The sequence below is a fragment of the Exophiala dermatitidis genome (genome assembly GCF_000230625.1).
Source record: "Exophiala dermatitidis NIH/UT8656 unplaced genomic scaffold supercont1.1, whole genome shotgun sequence".
NCBI lineage: Eukaryota > Fungi > Ascomycota > Eurotiomycetes > Chaetothyriales > Herpotrichiellaceae > Exophiala > Exophiala dermatitidis.
This window is the reverse complement of record NW_008751646.1, coordinates 2,714,629-2,733,075: the sequence shown is the minus strand read 5'-3', so window position 1 is coordinate 2,733,075 and position 18,447 is coordinate 2,714,629. Positions and strand designations below refer to the sequence as shown.

General features: G+C 51.4%; 5 protein-coding genes across 6 annotated transcripts; 1 reads left to right on the top strand and 4 right to left on the bottom strand.

The window, feature by feature from the left end:
- Positions 1–612: 612 nt before the first annotated feature.
- Positions 613–6,078, bottom strand: HMPREF1120_00986 (uncharacterized protein; the record flags this gene model as incomplete). Its single annotated transcript, XM_009154991.1, has 3 exons — positions 613–5,429; positions 5,479–5,802; positions 5,853–6,078. 3 exons carry the CDS (start codon positions 6,076–6,078, stop codon positions 613–615), a joined length of 5,367 nt encoding a protein of 1,788 aa, XP_009153239.1.
- A 1,946-nt stretch (positions 6,079–8,024) lies between these two features.
- Positions 8,025–9,230, bottom strand: HMPREF1120_00985 (RIO kinase 2; the record flags this gene model as incomplete). Its single annotated transcript, XM_009154990.1, has 1 exon — positions 8,025–9,230. The coding sequence occupies one exon, from the start codon at positions 9,228–9,230 to the stop codon at positions 8,025–8,027; it is 1,206 nt and encodes a 401-aa protein (XP_009153238.1).
- A 473-nt stretch (positions 9,231–9,703) lies between these two features.
- On the bottom strand, positions 9,704–10,914 carry HMPREF1120_00984 (glutathione S-transferase; the record flags this gene model as incomplete). The annotated part of the gene is made up of 3 exons (XM_009154989.1): positions 9,704–10,449; positions 10,511–10,597; positions 10,662–10,914. 3 exons carry the CDS (start codon positions 10,912–10,914, stop codon positions 9,704–9,706), a joined length of 1,086 nt encoding a protein of 361 aa, XP_009153237.1.
- Positions 10,915–11,637: 723 nt separating this feature from the next.
- On the bottom strand, positions 11,638–14,739 carry HMPREF1120_00983 (ubiquitin-activating enzyme E1 1; the record flags this gene model as incomplete). Its single annotated transcript, XM_009154988.1, has 1 exon — positions 11,638–14,739. One exon carries the CDS (start codon positions 14,737–14,739, stop codon positions 11,638–11,640), a length of 3,102 nt encoding a protein of 1,033 aa, XP_009153236.1.
- A 501-nt stretch (positions 14,740–15,240) lies between these two features.
- Positions 15,241–18,183, top strand: HMPREF1120_00982. Of its 2 annotated transcripts, none has more exons than XM_009154987.1 (2): positions 15,241–15,392; positions 15,493–18,183. In XM_009154987.1, exon 2 carries the CDS (start codon positions 15,659–15,661, stop codon positions 17,969–17,971), a length of 2,313 nt encoding a protein of 770 aa, XP_009153235.1. In that variant the 5' UTR covers positions 15,241–15,392; positions 15,493–15,658; the 3' UTR covers positions 17,972–18,183. The 2 variants fall into 2 exon arrangements, with proteins under 2 accessions (XP_009153235.1, XP_009153234.1); XM_009154986.1 differs by having other exon boundaries at positions 15,241–15,423.
- The last annotated feature ends 264 nt before the right edge of the window (positions 18,184–18,447 follow it).

Genomic DNA, 18,447 nt, shown 5'->3' with positions numbered 1-18,447 from the left:
CAACACTCTATATGAGCGTGTATCGCCCTCTCACCTTCCCATCATATCCCTGCCTTCTTTCACAAGCTAGAATCCCCAAGATGTACCTTGGGGACATGGATTAAGCAGGTCGATAGGCAAAAGACTTCATGACCACAACCTTGACTAAAACAAAAGAACACACTTAGCAAACTGCACCTACTGGAATAGTTCAACCACATTTCTACACACGTACATAGGTAGGCAGGTCACTCAAAGACCCAAGGGTGCTAGAAAGCAAAAGCCAATCTCGCTCAAGTACTTTGCTCGCTCGTTCCTGTCCGATCCGATCCGATCCTGTCCAAATGGTCCCCAAACTCTGAAAATTAGAAGTACAATCAATCATACAAAGTCATCCTCAACCTGCTGCCAACTGTCAATAAGTAGCAGGCCCAAGGAGCCTTTCTTTATCCTTTTGATTCGCTCCCCGTCTACAGCAGGTAACTAACCACTGGCACCACCAAAAGGAGACCTGCCAGCCAGGTCTTGTGTCGTGCTAGTCTTCTGATGTGTTGTGATGTCTTTCTTGTCTCTGCTCTCCCACTGGTTCACAAAGACTCGCCCCAGTTGTCCAGGTCAGACGAGTCCAATCGGCTAGAAACAATTCAGCGAACTGCCCTTCTTCTTCTTCTTCCCATCCTTGCCCACGGTCAAAAGTCTCATCCTCTCTTCCAACTGTGCCCTCGCGGCCTCCGCCTCTCTCCGCTTCTTCACTTCCTCCTCAACAGCTTGCACACTCAATCTCTCTGAGCGCCTCTCCTTGCGCAAACCCGAAAGTTCCTCTTCCATGGCCCAGGCCTTTTTCTTCCAGGACTCAGCATCAGCCCTCAATTTATTCGACTGGGTTTCGAGGTCGACGAGGGCTTCTTCCAGAGTCGCGGTCAACTGTTTCTCGGCGTGCAAATGTTTCTCGATTGTTCGAAGACGGTTCTCTTGCTCTTCCAGGATGGCCGATTGACGAGCACCGCTGGGATGTTGCTGCTGCTGAGACGAAACGTTGGACACGGGAGTAACTGGTACAGGAACAGGTACGCCTTCTTTGGACGCATGGCGAGATTGTGGAGGGGATGGATTGGCAGTGGCACCCGAAACTTGAAGACTAGGTGGTCCTGCGGCAGATGCGGCCAGATTTGGTAACGGTGGGAGAGGGATGGCGGGTGGTGGCGACGGCAGAGAAGCAATAGATCCTGATTTGCGCAGGTTAGAAGTCATGGAATTCGATCGGTCCACGGCAGGCGAGTGAGGACGATTGTTATTATGCTGAGACTTGATCGTGTTACTCCGTGACGCCGACGCCGTGTCCGAGACGCCATCGTTCATCGATCGTCGTTGGTCCAGATCCTTTTCCAACACCGCGATCCGCTGTTGAGCTTCGATCAGGGCTTGGCTGCCTTGAGCCTGGATCAGAGACACGCGGTTGTTGTGCTGGTCAAAGCTGTTCTGGAGTTGCTGCTCCAGCTCTTCGATGATGACTAGTTTCTTCGCCTTTTCGGCTTCGACCGCCTCGATTTGCGCTTGCGCCTTCTTGAGCAACTCATCCTTCTCTCGGATCGTTTCTTCGTGGTTGCCGACTTCGTTGGCAAGACTGCGGATCGTCTCCTGATAGTTGGCGATCTTGCTGTTAGCATTAGCCAGTTCTTCCTCCAGTTCGACAAGACTCTGTCGGCCCTCGAGCTGCCGTTCGAGTTCGGCGTTGGCGGCTGTTATCCGCGCATTGGCCTCGGCGATATGGCGTTTCTCTTCCATTATGTCTTGGATATGACTGACAAGCATATCTGCCGACGTGGGATGACCAAGAGCGACTTGTGCGTCAGAGACTAGTTTCTCGACTGTCGAGACAGCTTCTTCGAGGTCGGCCTTGTAGGTGGCCACGAGCTTCTCATGCTTCGCCGTCATCTCGGCAACTTGATCGTCGTACCCGGCCAGATGACCGCTGTGCGCCAGTTTCATCTCTTCAATCTCGCTGGCATGGGCTTCATGGAGTGATTTGAGGCCGTGCTTGTAGAACTCGACAGCCGCCTCGGCTTCCTTGACTTTGAGTTCGAGCTGGGACACCTCAGTCTTTAGGGCCGAGATCTCCTGTTCTTGGGTTTTGACCAGGTCTGCCTGAGCTGCATAATCCTTGCTGAGGGATTCGTGGAGCTGCTCCAGTTCTTGACTCTTTGTCAGATGCTCGGCATGTGCGCGACGTTGCTCTTTCATCTCTTGCTTCAACTTATTGACCAGATCCTGGTAGCTGTCTCTCTCTGTCTGCATGGCTTCTGCAGTAGTAGCCTGTTGGTCCGAGCTTGAGGTTTCGCCAGTTGATTGTTGCGCTTTCAATGTCGCTATACTGGCCAGTGCTGCCTCGAGTTCTGATTTGGTCCGCACGTACTTCTTCTCGGATTCTTCGGCTGCCTCCTGTGTCTCTTGTAGCTTCGACTTCAACTCCGCCAACTCTGCGTTGAGACGATTGACCTGCTCGTCTGCTTCGGGTGAGGAGGGACCGGCTTGCACATTGGCCTTTTCGGACGTCAACCGCTGGATCTCTTCTTGCAAGCCTTGCTCACGGCGAGCATAACTCTCATGCAACGACTTAAGTTCGGTCTCCTTCTGGATGATTTGATCTCGAAGTTGTGACACCATATTAAGGTCCACGGGAGATCCTGCCTTGATACTAGTTCTCTCTCTCGTCAAGCCAGAAATAATGGTCGATTTGAGTTCCATTTCCTTTTTGACGCTCTTGACTTCGGCTTCGAGAGATTGAATGCGATCAAGTCTCGCCTGTAGTTCGGTATTGGCCGCGCTGAGATGCACTTCCGCGGTTTCCATCCGGTCTGGCTTCGATTCGAACTCTTCCGCGAGCAGAGTTCTCAGAGAAGTCATAGAGCGTTGACCTCGATCCACGCCACTGCCGATTTGCGAAGTCATGCGCCGAAGCATGCCAGGAGTCCCGGGTGATGCAGGTCTTGACCGTTGGACCTGCGTCTTGAGACGCTCCACGGTAGTCAAAGCCTCCTTGTGGTCGGCCTGTAATTGGGCATATTGTTCGGTCACTTGGTGTAGACTGCTCTCATGTTCTGCAAGAAGATGTTGCAACCGTTCAATTTCGTTGGATGCGACTTCCACTGACGGGGTCTTCTTAGACACTGGTGTAATGTCGGTATCTATCGATGGCGAGGATTCCCCAGCCAAGGATAATTCCGAGGAAAGTGATCGCGAGGAAGGCAATTCTTGTCCATCCTCCGCTTCTTGCAGGTCGGTCTCGTCTAAAAAAGACTTCCCCTGAGGAGCTTCAATGACTCTGTCTGACCCGGTCGCTGCCACACCTTGTCGCTCTTCGTCGATACTATCCTGCATTCGAGCAAGGGTACGTAGGGCTTCTTGATACTTGGCAGACAACAGGTCCAATTCGTTGACGGTGGATTCATGCTCCAGTCGAAGGTCAAACAATTCTTGGCTGACTGCTTCGAATTTCTCCGTAACGAATTTCGACTGAGCTGGGCTCGGGAGGGATTCATCGTTTCGAGTGACATTGAGGGTTTCCTGCTGGGCCATGGCAGTTTCCAGCTTCTCGAGACCCATGTCATCGCCTTCCGGAGTGGGTTGCTCTGCTGACCCGAGGGCCTCTGGGGCAAGCTCGTCTTCCTCATCATCGTCAGGGGTGGGCAGTTCAGTCTCCTTGGCAGCTTGAAGATCGTTTGGGTGGCCGTTCGTTTCAACATTCGGTTTTGCAGTGGTAGCCTTGGGTGACTTGCCCTTCGCAGTGTCGTCCTGAATATGGTCCAGCTCGTAAATTAGATTGTCCAGCTTGCCTAAACTCCGCTGGCGTTCGACAAGGTGCTCCAGCCTCTCAACTTCACGTTGCATGATTTCCATGTCCTGGTCAGCCTCGGCCAGTCGTTCTTCCAGAGTACAGATGTAATCTTCGGCATTTGTTTCGCTTTCTCTGATGCGTGCTATTTCTTTGCGCAGTTCCGAGATGATGGCGTCGTTCTTTTCGCCTCCGGAGTGTTGGTCATCGAGCCGCGCTTCCAGGTCATGTAGGTACTGTTCCGTGTTCGATTCCCGATCCATCAACTTCTGGACCCGAGAGTTGAGTTGTTGATTCATGGTTTCGATGTACGCACACTTGGTCTCACGCTCCAGAAGCTTGCTTTCGGTCATGGCCAAAGATGCCCTCGTGGTTGACAAGTTCGCTTCTAGGCTCTGGATGGTCTTCTCATATTCCATGACAACTTGCTCGATCATCTCCTGGTTGGCCTGGGATCGTTTCAGCCGATCCATCGCAGTTTCGCCGGCCACCGGGTGGAGCTGATCATAAGTCTCGGCGTTTCTCTTCAACTCTGAGACGAGCTTCGCGTGCCGCTGACTGAGGGCATTGTAGCTCTCTTGAACGTCCAATAATTGATGGTGCAGTTCATTTTCTCGACTTTTAGATCTGTCTCCTCTCTCCGGCATCCCGACAGACTGTTGTTCAGTCGATTCAGCACTGCGGATCTGTTGTCTCAAGAAAGCAATTTCGGCGCGCAATCTATCAATGATGGCTTGTTTATCACCTCCCTCATCGATCTGCTGGATCTTGGGTTTGCTCTGGATATTTCGCGCCCGCTGAGCGTACTGGACCGTATTCAGAGTCTCACTCAAGTGGAACTCGGCGGGCGTTACGCAAGCAATCATATATGTGATTGCATTCCCTCCCAACGAGTCCTGCAGCATGCGAGTCAATTTCGAATCTCTGTACGACACATATGTACCGGCCGATCGTGATGACAATTGAGCAATAACTTTTCCGAGACTGGCCAAACCTGCGTTGATAGAGATGCCTTCTTTTGCTCGCTCGCCTGTAGCGCCCGTATTCTTCAAGCGCTCGCTACCGGCCAAGTCAACGAAGTGAAGTTTACTTTCCACAGTCATTGTGGAGTCTCCTCCTGCCAAGTTGTCCACCGTGACAGAAGATCGCTTGTCCTTGGTTGGACTGAAACCTTGGGCTTTGGTCTGGCGGAGATTGACAGTGAAGACCGCATGGGATCGTGAAGAGCGGGCATTGATGGCAGTGGCATCGGTTTGACGAATGGCAGACCCGTGATTGAGGACCCGGATTAGTTCCTCGAAACTCGAGACCCGGACGGAGTTGAGACCCTCGACGAATATCCTACCACGGTCTTCTCGAATCTGGACGTTGGCTCTCTCCATGAAAGGCGCATTTTCCGGAAGCAGTAAATCTCTTGGTTGTTCATTGTAGATCTCCACATACGTGACGGACATTTCCCACGCCCTGTCAGCGGATGATCTGGAGTTTTGCTTGAGTTGATTCACGCTCGTCATAGAGTACCTGGTGGGTGATTTCAGCCCGGAGTTTTGTCTATTGTGAGCGGGGCCGCCATTGTTGAGATGGTCGAACAGATATTGCGCAGCTCTTGGGACGACGCCTGGAAGAAGTGAGTGGCAAGCCTGAAGCAGATCAATATATCGACATACCTTTCATAGACGGATCGAACTGTTCTGCTGCACCAGATGTACCCATGGTATAACTCTTGCCCGAACCGGATTGACCATAGGCGAGGATGGACACGTTGTAGCCTTGAAGGAACGAATCCACTCCATCCTGTAGGTATTGCCATATATCCGGCTGCGTTGCATCGGGGCCAAATACGCGATCGAATATGAAGATCTTGCGCCCTTGGGGCGACTCGACGGCTAAGCTGGTGTTTGTGTTTACTTGGACCATCGACCGCTGGAATCGCTGAGGGATGAGATCGAATCCGGGATCGGAAGGGCCCAAAGGTGGCCGGACTCGAACAACTGCGCAGGGTCAGCCTGATTTCTGAAGAACTCGCTCGTTGTCACCGTACCAACTTTGACCGAAGTCTTTGTGTCTTCGTCTGACGCTTTGCTCGCGACATGATTGCTACTCTGGCTCATGCGACTCTGACTCCGTGGCGGAGGGCGACCGATCAGGCTTTGTGGACGTTGCTTTTGGAAAGGGTCTGGAGACGGGGCCGAGTACATGCTTTGCGCACGCACCTGGCGCGTGGCCTCTGGGGTAGCGGGAGGCGCAGAGGCCTTGTGGTGATCCATTGTATGTAGGCGCAACAATTCCCTCAACCCTTGTCACGGTCCGTGCCCAGAGGGTATCAAAGGGCCCAGGACCTCGCAGTGTCTCTGGAAGCGTCCAACATGAAGATCAGTTACGCGTAGATTTTTTGAGAAGCGGGAAGTTTCGGTCGCAGGCGCAGGCGGAGACGCGAAAGATATTCTTGAGCCGAAGGAAAGCGTGGAGATGGACGATCGTTTGACGTTCAGGGACGCGAGATCTCAAAGGTTGTGTGGAGCGAGAAGTGAAGAGTGGGTGTCGGTGCGGACAGTCCCTTGGACGTTGGTGATGCGCGGGAGTGACAGTGGTGACGGAAACTGGGCTGCGCACGGCCTTTTTGTTCTGTCCCTGCGTGCCCAAAGTCACAACGGCGTGACGGACGTGCCGCACAACTAATCGAGGGCGCGGTTGCGATGGCGGAGAGGGAACCACAACAGATCGGCGTGTACCTGGCTCATTGAGGACAAGCAGGAGGTCAGTGACTTTGCGTATACAAAAAGTGCGAGGATGGTGTTGTTCCTGGCCAGGAGACAGAGCCAGAGCCAGACTGTAGACTTGTTGTTGGTGCTGCAGGTTCCGCGTTGACGATGCTATTTCGAGTCTAGCAGACACCTTAGGGAACCCTCCTTGACCCGACCGTCTCCTTAGCACCCGGGGGAGACGCGTAGCGTGTGCCTAAGGAACCCTAAGTCATGTCGCTACAGGGGGATTTGCCAGGGGCTAAGGGGGGACTCCAGCAGATCCTTAGGCTCGGGGCTTAACTAGGAGGTTTATGGTGCCCTTAATTGGTAGAGGAAATGGCAGTTTTTCGGGGATGTCTTTAACCGCAACAATCGGTGCAGTGTATGTTGTACGTACAATGGAACATAGCCTGAGGTAGCTATACACCTTTAGACCTGAGCTATGCCGTCTGAAGTTAACTGGGAGATGTTAGATAAATCCACAATTTCACTGTGGTGCATCCATTGTACTAGTATCTATCTTCTCTTTGGTTGCCCTGCGCCTGGTTTCGACGGGATGCCCGTTCCAGAACCCCTGCGCCCCCTGGCTGACCACCCATCCACCATAAAGAGTGATTCTGCGGTCTTCGCTCTATCATGCAGCCATAGGGACACAGTGCTTGCAACGACCTTTCTCTTGTCATCCTGAGCATGCGAAGGGATCCGTACCGCCACACCTTACATATCAGCCTTCACGTCACTCGAATGTGCGCCCTCATCGGCTGATCTTGGAGTGTAAATTGCTCGCATACTAGCAGGCCATGCGAAACGGTGGGGATCTTTCTTCCATGTTGTTCACGGGCGGCATCTGTAGAGCTGATCGGCGTATCAAGGACTCGAAGCTTCTCAAACTCCTTTTGTTCATCTGCTCGGTCGGCCGACGGGTACCACCACACCATATTACGGCATTGGAACCTCATGTTATGCATTGTCCCGACAAAGGTGCATTGCGTCGTTCAAGCCAATGAAGGAAGTGGTCTCCAAACCATCAAAAATGCCTCGCGGGGCCTGCAACGATGGAGAGGTAAGTTTTAATCTTGCGTGGATTGTGTCATCAGAGGGTCAATGACTTGAAGCTGGTGTCCAGTTAGGGATTGTTGGCGAGTTTTGATTCTTTTTCGTAGCAGCAGCCAGAAAGCGACACCAACGATCTGTTGTTGATGGTTCAAAATGCTTGAAGCCGCACCTCAAGAGTCGCATGGCGTTCCGTAGATAAAGACTGGCATAGCGACCTCTTCCTGGCCACCTGGCTTGGTAAGGGATCAAATTCCTCGCAGGACGTTTGCGAGATAGCATAGAGCAGAAGCTCTCCGAATCAACCCACATGATGGTCCGCAGTCCTCTTCACCAGCCCGGTCAAGAATTGATTCTTGATGTGATAGAAGTGCCCTGTGCCTGGATTGATATGCAACCTGCAAAGCCTGTCACATTCATCCTGTGGCAGAGTCCGGCACGGCATTATCACTTTGACATTCACCATTGCCGTCATCTTCATCAACTTCGTCGTCCCCCTCCACCTCATCTTCATCTTCATCCTCATCCTCATCTCCAGTGTCACGGTCGACTTGATGTTCTGCACCGTCTTTCGCATCGCCATCAATGCCATGCTCTTTCATATAAGCTTCGAGTTCTTTAGCCTGTTTTTTCGAGAACCCGGAAGCCTCAACTTCAATATCGAGCCTCCTAGCGCCATCCTTGCCGACCAGCAGTTTAGCATCCTTAAAAAAAGGACCCTCTTCATTGCTAGTGAAGCCGAACCGTCTGGCAAAAAACCGCTTAACACAATCCACATCTCTCTGGAAATAAAACTCGGCATTCGCATGGTCCACACTGACCATCTGCGGAAAATCAATCAACACCGGCACCAACTTGACCTCGCCATTGCCATCATCACCAGGTTGCTCCACTTCCCTGATCAATATATTAAACTCATTGAAATCTCCATGGATCAAACCGTACGAACACAAGCGCAACAACATCTCCATCAACTCCGCATACAACCCAGCTGGATCGGGAACCTTATCAACCTGCCTGAGAGGAAACCCATCAACCAGCGACATGACCAGCTGATGTCGATTCTGGCCAAGCGGAACAGGCACACTGAGTCCGACATCATGCAACGCCTGCAAGTAAGCGTATTCTTTAACTGCGGCAAGTCTAGACATGTACATCCAACTTCCGGCACCTCTCTCCTTTTGAACTTTGGTCCTTGCATAGTCGCGTTTATTGCGCACCCCCTTCTTGAAACTGACTCGACCGAGTCGATGGATTTTGAGGACCCGCTGTTCACCCCGTTCATCGCTCACGACGTAGATGTCGCTTTCTTTTCCAACGCCGATCTGGTTGCCTACACTGTAGACGACATTTCCCTTCTGGAGCGAATGTAGTGCCAAATAGTCTAGTCCGCCGTATGTCAGTCTGTATCCGTCGTATTTGGCATTTTTGACTTTTGCGATAAGGTTGGCTTTTGCGAGGAGCGAGATGCTGCGTTGGACGTCGCCGACGTTCGACTTTGAGAGGTTCGCTATCAGTGGGGTGGGCACGACTTCGTGGTTGCGGCTGCCGGTTTCCACGGCCGTTAGGACTCGCCAGTCGCTTGCGTTGAGGTAGCGGAGGGCTTTGGTGTTTAGTTTCATGATGGCATCGGCTGTGTCGTATCGTCATTCGAATTATCAATCAATAAGGTATGCTCGCGGAGTGATCGATGAACCCTTAGGAACGCTTCAAGTCCTGGTTGATGCGGAGCGGAGACGTTCAAAAATTATTTGTCGACTGCGGGCTGAGGACATGATGGCGGAGATCAACATCTAATCTAATCTATGACCTAGCTCTGGCCCGCGCTCTCAACACGGAGCATTCACTCTACAACGCACATACGCTGCCGCCTCGTCTCTTTCAGATGATTTTTCGTGCTTATCGTATTGGCGGCTACTGAATCAGGATACCTGGATAATAGTTACAATTGACACCAACAACTTGTAACCCCAATCAGCCGCGCGAACTGGTCAGACAACGTGTCCAAAACAAGACAAAGCTAACCCCAGTAGAGGCTTCGCTTGTTGATGAATCATTTCTTGCCTCCCAGCGTGATTATTGATGCCCAGACTGCTCAGTGCCGCGCTGCGGCAACTTCTTCATCCGGCTTCAAGATATCCGGCAATGGTCCAACAGGAGTGATGGCGAACTGGTTGATCTGCTTATGGCTCTTAGTGTAGTGCTTCTTGATATGTTCGAATTGCGTGGTTTCGCCGAACGCCGGGACATTCCAGTACAGGTTCCTCAACCACTTGTGCAAATGAGGATAGCCAGAACGGATATCCCTGATGTTGCACTTGAAGTGTTGGACGTAAACCACATCAAAGCGCACAATGGTCGTATACAGCCTGATATCGGCCTCGGTGATCTTGTCTCCAAAGTAGTACGGCCCAGAGGACTTTGCCAGGTCCGCCTCAGCACGATCGAGTGATTTGAACAGTTGTTTCACGTTCTTCTCGTAGGCATCCTGGGTTGTCGCAAACCCGGACTTGTACACGCCATTGTTGATGTCGTCGTACGTCCATCCGTTCGTCTCCTCAATCTTGTCTCGCAGATCCTTGGGGAATAGGTCGACATTCTTGTATTGGTCTGGCAACAGATCGTCGAATTCGGTGTAGAACATCCGGATAATCTCGGCCGACTCATTGTTGACAATGGTCTGCTTCTTCTTGTCCCAAAGCGTGGGAACTGTGAATCGACCCTCATAATCCTTGTTCACGGAAAAGTAGAGGTCGCGAAGGTGTGTGAAGTCAGGATTTAGCGGATTGGGCGTGACATTCTCGCCAGGGACATTTTCATCAGAGGTAGCGAAGCGCCACCCTAGGTTTTGAGTCAGATGGGGGACCGAAATGAGGAGTCCTTGACAGATGGACAGTAGTACCTTTTTCTCCCATGTGCCAATGTACGCTGGTGAAAGGGATGATTTCTTCTAGTCCCTTCAGTTTTCGGACGATTAGCGTCCGGTGCGCTGTTTGGTACCAAGATAGATCTTCAGCATGCTTCTGTCATCACAAGGCTAGGGATACTCGTACCCCATGGACAGGCGTATGAAACGAACAAGTGATAGCGATCCTTCTCGGCAGGAAATTCGGCATTGGGGTCTTTGGAAATAAAGTTGCGAAACCGCGACGCCTGTCGCTTGAACTCGCCGGTCTTGTCTCCAGGTTTGACCCAATCCGTGATGGTCCCTTTCGTGTCCTGTGGAAACTGGTTCAGAAAGAATACAGCCAGAATGGCAAGCAGAAGGATCAGGACAGAGGCCACAGCTCGATTGCATACCGACATCGTGGAGATGAGACTTCGTCGACGGGATGTTGTCGAAATGGATATGGACGCGGGAGTTTTCGTTCTTAGATGGGCTGCTGCTGCTTGTAACCTTGCTCTAGCAAGAATATGTGACATGAAGCAGAACGTCTGGACACTCTCGACAATCCGTGTGTCTATCTCCCTATAACTACAGGTTTGTATTTCACGTCAATGCCGGAATCTCTTCCAGCAATGACGCCTGCTGCGGGGGATTTCCTCGCTGACCATCGTCTTAGTCACAGTCTTTTTGGGACAAATCAAAGCTTGGGCGCATAATCATGACGAATAGTATCGATATCGCGCTAGTACGCATCAAGAGGAGCCTCGTTCAAGCATGACTAAGGCTGTCGCCCCTGCACCTGACTAGAAATGTGGTGTGGTAAAGAAACCGTGCACCTAAGATAAGGTACTGTACGAATGGCACGCTTCCCTTTGGTGTCAAATACCTCGGAGTATACAGTACCATGTACGTAAGATGCTTCTTGTTCATGCAGTCAAGTCATATTGCATTGCTGCCTGTCTAATAAAATGTTTTGAGCAATCTACCTGGTCGAGGCTGCAATCTCTGATACAAGGTGATAAAAGTAGTTCCAGTGTCCATCTATCCGGCATCCGCTGAATCCTCTGCCATCAGCTCCTAGCCGAACGCCGCATGAATCCTGCCTGCCGCGACGACTTCGAAGCCAAATCCAAGCTGTCCATTTACTTCTTGTACTTTACCATGACATATGGAATCTCAACGTCCTCTTCAGTAGTATCCTCGGCTGTGATCTCGAATATGATATTCTTCTGATGCTCCGGAATTGGTTTGCGACTGATGGTCTCAAGTAGCTTGCTCATCTTCAACGGCATACGATCCTTCAGCTTGCTGGGCGGATAGAAGCTTGCGTACAGCAAACTCACACCCGAGCTGACCATGGTCACAGTCAAGCCGAGGTCTTCAAAGTGTTTCAAGAACTCGGTCAACGTCACATCGTCGATCTCAAAGCGATCCCACAACTTGTCAATCGTGACTTCACCGTTCTTGCCCTTGTATGTGCCCTTGGGGCTGGCGATCGGCTCGCTGAACCCGAAGAACGGCAGTGCGAGGTTGACAAAGCCGTTCTTGTATTGTTCAAGATCGGTCTTTCCGTCGATGACTTTGTAGAGTTCAAGAATGACCAGGCCGGTGACGAGCGCCGTGGTGGTCGCAATGGCAGGGATAATCTTGCCTGCAATAAATTTGGTCTTGTGCCTGTCAGCAACAGGAATGTTATAGTTCATCGCACGAAGGTTGCTGGCTGCCGTAATGAAGTCGATGTGATGGTTTGTGTCATCATCCTTCTCGAATTCCACTACATTAAGACGGAAAGTCGGCAGAGACTTTGGCGACGGCAATTCTGAGATGATCTTGTTCAGCTCCTGTTCATCGTCCGCGCCTGACTTGGCAGGTCCATTTTGATCAGGTTCGTTCTCGTCAGCCTGGATCTTGACGTTTGCATCCGGTCTGAACTCGGGAATAATCATACTATCGATGACCTTGACGTAATCTTCATGGCGCAGTTTCGGCGCTTGAATGCCATAGTTGTACGCATGAAGATGGGCAGCCGCGACGATGAAACCCATGTGGGTGGGGTCCTTGGGGTCGAAGTTGAGGGGCGTCGGCGCACGTTTTGGACCTGACCAGAAGTCGGCACCACTTGACGTCTTGGAGTCTTTTGGGAAATTGTACAACAACTGCTCAATGGCGTTGTGATATTGCTTCTCGAATTGTAGGCGGGCCCAGGCGATGCAGTCATTGAAATCATTCGGCTTGTCGGTTACCAAGTAATCCTTGAGGGTTTCCAAGATCATCTTCTCATTTCCTTGTTGACGTAGAGTGGTGTTGATATAGTCCGGCTGGGTGAGGTACAAATTCACCGTTTCTGGAGGCCCAACGAAGTAGGACTGGAACAGATCTCGCGCCCACGCAATAGTGTGTTCGATCTTGTTGGGGAAGCTTCGAAGTGTACACATTGGGAATGACTGCTCTGGCGGATCCTGAGAGCTCGAATACGACTCGGTGAGACATGGAAGGATGACTTGAGTGTTGCCCTTAGTGCCGAGGGTGCCACTTTCGAGCAGAGGCTTCATGAAGAAAACGCATCGGCGATCAACATACGTCCGAGCCTCCACGTTATCCAAAGCGTTTGTGACCACGTCAAGACTGTTCCAGAACTCTTCGTTGAAGATATCTTCGCTGTCAGGCCCAATTCGATCTGTCATAGTGGTGATTTTGCCTTTAAGGTCAGGATTCATAGCTTGAACCGCAGCGGCAGCAACCTCGCTCTTTTGCTTCCCGACATCCTTGGCTCGGAACAAGAACTGCCGATTGAGGTTGCTCTTCTCAATTGAATCATTGTCGGTAACGGTGATATGGCCGTTAGGGCCAGTGCCGAGCCCAATCATGGCATAATTCTTCAGCATTTCGCAGCCAATGGCTCCAGAACCGACCAAAAAGTTCTTGATGTTGGCAATCTTTTCCTGAAATTCTTTGCCAAACACGGCGATCTGCCCGTCATACCTGGATCCCGTCGGCTTGCATAGTTCCTCAGTTCGTGGGACAGAGGTAGGTAGCGACTCAAGGGAATCAAAGTAGAGCCATTGCGCCACTGGTGTGAACTTTCCTGAGACGGCCTTCAATACCTCTTGTGCTGCTAGTCCACCAAAGAACGCTGCCATCGGGCTAATGTCACCCTGTGCTTGGTAACTCAACTCGGTAATTAATTTGTCGTTAATTTCAACGTCGTCTCCGTTGTCTTTGGCCAATTTCTTGGTGATCTCCAGGACCTCCTTTGCATCTTCCTCATTGTGAGCTCGGGGAAGGGTACCATTATGCTCGGCCGCAAAGGTGTGGAGAGCCTGGATTCCGATATGAAGCTGGGCTGGGCGATCGAATTTGGCAAAATCAGAGATCAAGAATTCCGGCTTCTTAATCTGCTCAGACAATGGCTGGAATTGCAGGACCTTGGGCATCTTGACCTGAGAGAAAAGACCTCCTCCCTCATACTTTCCCAGTCCGGAGACGTCACCGATTGAGAAGGAGTATGGACCCTTCACCGTTATCTTCCTAGGTGGTGCGCCATTGAGACCCTCCATACCCCGAACTTCGGCAAACTCGACATAATCACCATCTTCCAGACCATGCCGCGTCTCATCCAAGGCAGATACGAGACCTGTCTCGTCAATATCTGCAACAATTCCACTGATGGGATTCTCCCCGGTAACATCGCCAACAGTGAAGTTGTCGCCAAAATCATTGAAAAGGTATCCGAAGAGGCCGAAGGTATCCGTGATTGTCAGGTAGATGCCATTCTGGTGACAGAATTCGGCGATTGTCAATTGATCTTTCAGCGAAGTGTTTGTCAGGACCACTGCTTGGAATTGCTTCAACTGACTGAGGTCATCAGTCAGTGACTGCGACTTGTGCACGGAGACGGGGACGTAAGAGTTCAGTTCGGCGACGCGCGGTGTAGTGACTTCTGCTCGTGGCTTGCCGACATCTTCGGGACGTAGGAAAAATTGAGAAGAAAGATCGGCAATGGCTACAGGTTCGGGATCGAACAACGTCAGAGACTTCACGCCAGCTAGGGCAATATTCTTTGCAATTTCCACGCCCAAGCCCTTCAGGCCGACAATGAGCACGTTGGATGAGCCCATGCGCTTCATTGCCTCATGGCCAAGGACATATAGCTGTCTGCTATAGAGCGACTCATCGATCTCCCCATTTTGAAGCTCCTTGATGGCTGCTCCAGGGTTGTCGACTTCCATCACGGCGTCTGTCATGATTTTCTTCTCTGGCCGGGAGAGGTCCTCCGCAGAAGCCTTTCTTTTGCTGCCGGCCTTGATATTATCTGGGACGTCGGCGTGTGGTGAAATCGTGATAGTGGCCTTGCCTCAAGCAAGACCGGAAATGCGGAGGGGAACTGTCCGAAGAGTAACGGAGGCTGTAAAGGCGGTCGAGGGACTGACGTGAGTGTTTGCAGTGGAAGTTTGAAGGAGTGGCAGAAAGGACAAGATGACAGTGAGAATCTCAAGAGAACTTGAAGCGCAGGCAACGGTTTGCTACAGCCTGAGGCAGGTGTTTGCTATTAGTCAGGAACGTTCGCGAACTACAGGATGAAGTTGTATTGCCTCCGACTGCAGTTGAAACATGAGTTGAGGGAGTGATGCAATATACGGTGGCGATTATGTAAGCTTCTGATTAGAAGAGCACGTGAAGCAGCAGGCGAACATTGCTTCGGCAGACTTGCCTTGAGTGCGGACAAGCGACCGCTCGTTGCTAACCGTCCCTTGCCTGCGCCTGCGCAGTCGCGTGCAATTCCAGCCTGTGAAGCTGAGCCAGTCACCACTGGAACACCGGACCGCATCAATGATTGTTTGGTGCTTGCTATAGGAATCTACATTGCCTGCGACATGATGACCAACTGCGAGCTCCTGTAGGTGCTTTACATTCCTGTCCAAGTCATAGTAGGTTGCTGTAAATGACTGCTTGACGCGTCTCACACTCCGGCACTCCACGTATTGACCGCGATTCAGCTCAAGAACTCCAACATGGGCCTGAAGTCCCTTCGATGTGTCGGTTTGAGCTCTTCGGGCGGCTAATACTCTGGTGTCAACCTCCACACGAGTTTAAGCCATCCATTGAGTTGTGTCACGAACCTCAGCCTCGTGTACGTGCGCGTCCTTCAACCCCACGGACGACATGCTACATGAAATCCTCCTCTCGTTATCCGGCTTCGGGTCACCTCTCTGGAGCCAAGCGAGGTCAGTCGAAGACTCAGATGGAGATGGTTTCTCCCAATATACCTCGCCGCCAGAAAGGGCCATGCTAGACATCTTGGCGCGTCTATGCGATCTACATGTCAAGATCCGCGATACAGCTACCCGCTTGTCCACCAGTCATCGCTCTATGGTTTGCCGTGCTGTGAGCTCCTCAATAGTGGAAGAGCACTTATGCAACTTCGTGGACAAAATTGTGGAGGTCGAGTCTTCAATCCTCAAGAAAGATGCGGGATATGTTGGTGCCTACGATGTTGTGCCGCTGAGCACAATTTTTTCGGAGTTTGCCCCGTGGACGAGGCGACTGGAATGGCTGTGGTCTGTTGTTCAACGTCTCATTGCGAAGTCCTCAAATGCTCGGGGACAGACCTTTGTCTCTGCAGCTATCGTTCTTGACTATTTGGAGAGGGAGACCCATACAGGCTACTCAGATATTGAAGACATGGCAATCATGCTATTGACCGTCGCGCAGAAAGCATGGATGCGTAGCGCTTCCTTCTGGGTTTTGTACGGGGATTTGCCGACATCGGGTGCGGAGGACTTTTGTGTGAAAGCCAATCCTTCTCCCACATCTGCACTGGATGCTTTCTCGATCGATTCCTCCCTCACCCCCAGATTCCTTACTCCGGTCGCTGCATGTGCTCTACTCTCTACCGGCAGCGCTCTTCACCAGCTAAGATCTCAGAGCTCGTCCTCAGCTGTCAGTCTCAAGGGGTCAGTTGACTCATCAATGACTTTGATGCCAAAGCATGCCAGCTTACTGCAATCCCTACGCTTCCCTATTAGCCCGCCATTGTTGGAGAATTTGCTGGCTTCACTTGACCGATCAATCTCTGAAAACGCACTTTCTCAGATCCTTCCTCGCCATTCGGTTATGCAAATCCTTCAGGTCATCCTGCGTTATGTGCTCCTTGATCACGGAGAGTTTGCAGTGTCTCTTGTGGCTCATGCAGATGAACGTGTAAACAGCCGCCAGCAGAGACGGACTGCGACCGGACCTCCTAGAAAATCCGGCCGGCTGGATGACCTGGCCATCCAAGAGGCAGAACTAAATGGGATCCTGAGCAAAGCCATGGCAGACATGGCCACGTTCCATGCTAACGATGATCTTGACGATGGCATTTGGGCTCTTGCCAAGAAAACCCTGTCTCTGAAACTGGCCGAGACGACTTCGGAGCCCCAGTTGATCTCAACGCTTCTTCCAAACCCGACTGGCCTGTTCATTACAATCCCGCCATCATCTCCCCTGCATATATTTCTGTCTACTCACGATATTCACCAGTATTCGGTTTTAAACGGCTATCTACTGTCGATACGGCGAGCAGGGATCCACTTGTCTGAACTCTGGAAGCTTTCATACCATCGCCGGTGCTATCCCGCACCCGTGGGTGCATCACGTCCAGGACAGACAGGCCCTGCTAATCGAAGAGTGCGAGATAATTCAAGAACACTTCGGACAAGGCGCCATTGGACGTGTGCTGGCAAGGCATTGTTCATGATTAACGAGCTCCAAGTTTATCTACAGGGAGAAGTGATCCAAAGCAGCTGGGCACATTTCCAAAAGTGGATCAATGGCGAAGACACAACAGGATTGTCCACGGCGAAATCGTCAAGGCCTGGCTCTGCATCTTCTGCCGGAGGGAGGCAAAAGGCAAAATCAACGATGGCAGAGCTGCCCAGCGATTCAGGATCTACCACTACGCACGCACAAGCACCGAACGATCCTCGAGCGTTGGCAGAAGCACATCGGGCATTTCTGCATGCCCTGAGTGACGCACTTCTAATCACAAACAAGGACTTCACCAGCAGGCTCAAGCACCTCCTAGGTCAATTGGACCATTTCATCGCCCTATTTTTGCGATTACAAACCGTTTGGGAAGGCTTGGATATGCAGGAGGATGACGGTGTGCTCGACGCTTTCGCGGACCATGCCAAAGACGAAAGAGAGGTCTTTGCCGAAATGGACCGGACGACCGACACCATAGAGTCCACTCTGCTCGAGATTGTGAAGACCATCCGAGATGTGGAAAAGCAGAAGCGTAGTGGTCTGGGCAGGGACACCCCTGTCGACAGAACGAACGACCTCGAATTGAACTTGGACAATACCAAGTTTGTCCCTTGGCAGGCTAGAACTGTGGACAGACTGGTCATGAAGCTCGACAGTCTTGCTGGGAGACATGATGAGGATGATGATGGATTGGGAAGTGGCATTGTTGATGTTTATGATGACGATTGAAGTACATAAGGTAAATGTTCGGATATTATGAAAGTATGTTAATGAATTCAAAAAGTTCTAGTTCTGCTTGAACCGAGTAGTCTGGTTCAGATATACTGTATCGATTTCGAAGAAAAGTACGCATTCTCTTCGGATGGTCCGACACCAATAATCTTGTATGTCTACACTGCTAGATATCATTTACATGGGACAGAAACACCTATGAAATCGTTAGTCCAAGGCTCCTCTGCCGCGTCCGCCAGAACAACATCAACATTGCCATGCTAGCCCACGTTGACCAGGCAAAGAGTGGGTAGCAAAGAGTGACAAGGACGGGCGTTTTGAAAAAGCAGATCAGATAAGCCGTATACCTCAGTCCCAACCCTGCCCAGCCGACGCGCCACATCAAAGCTCCATAACGAAACCGTGACGGACACGATCGGGCCAGACAGCAAAGAACAGAAATTTTCTTCTTCCCCCATATACCCACTCAACCC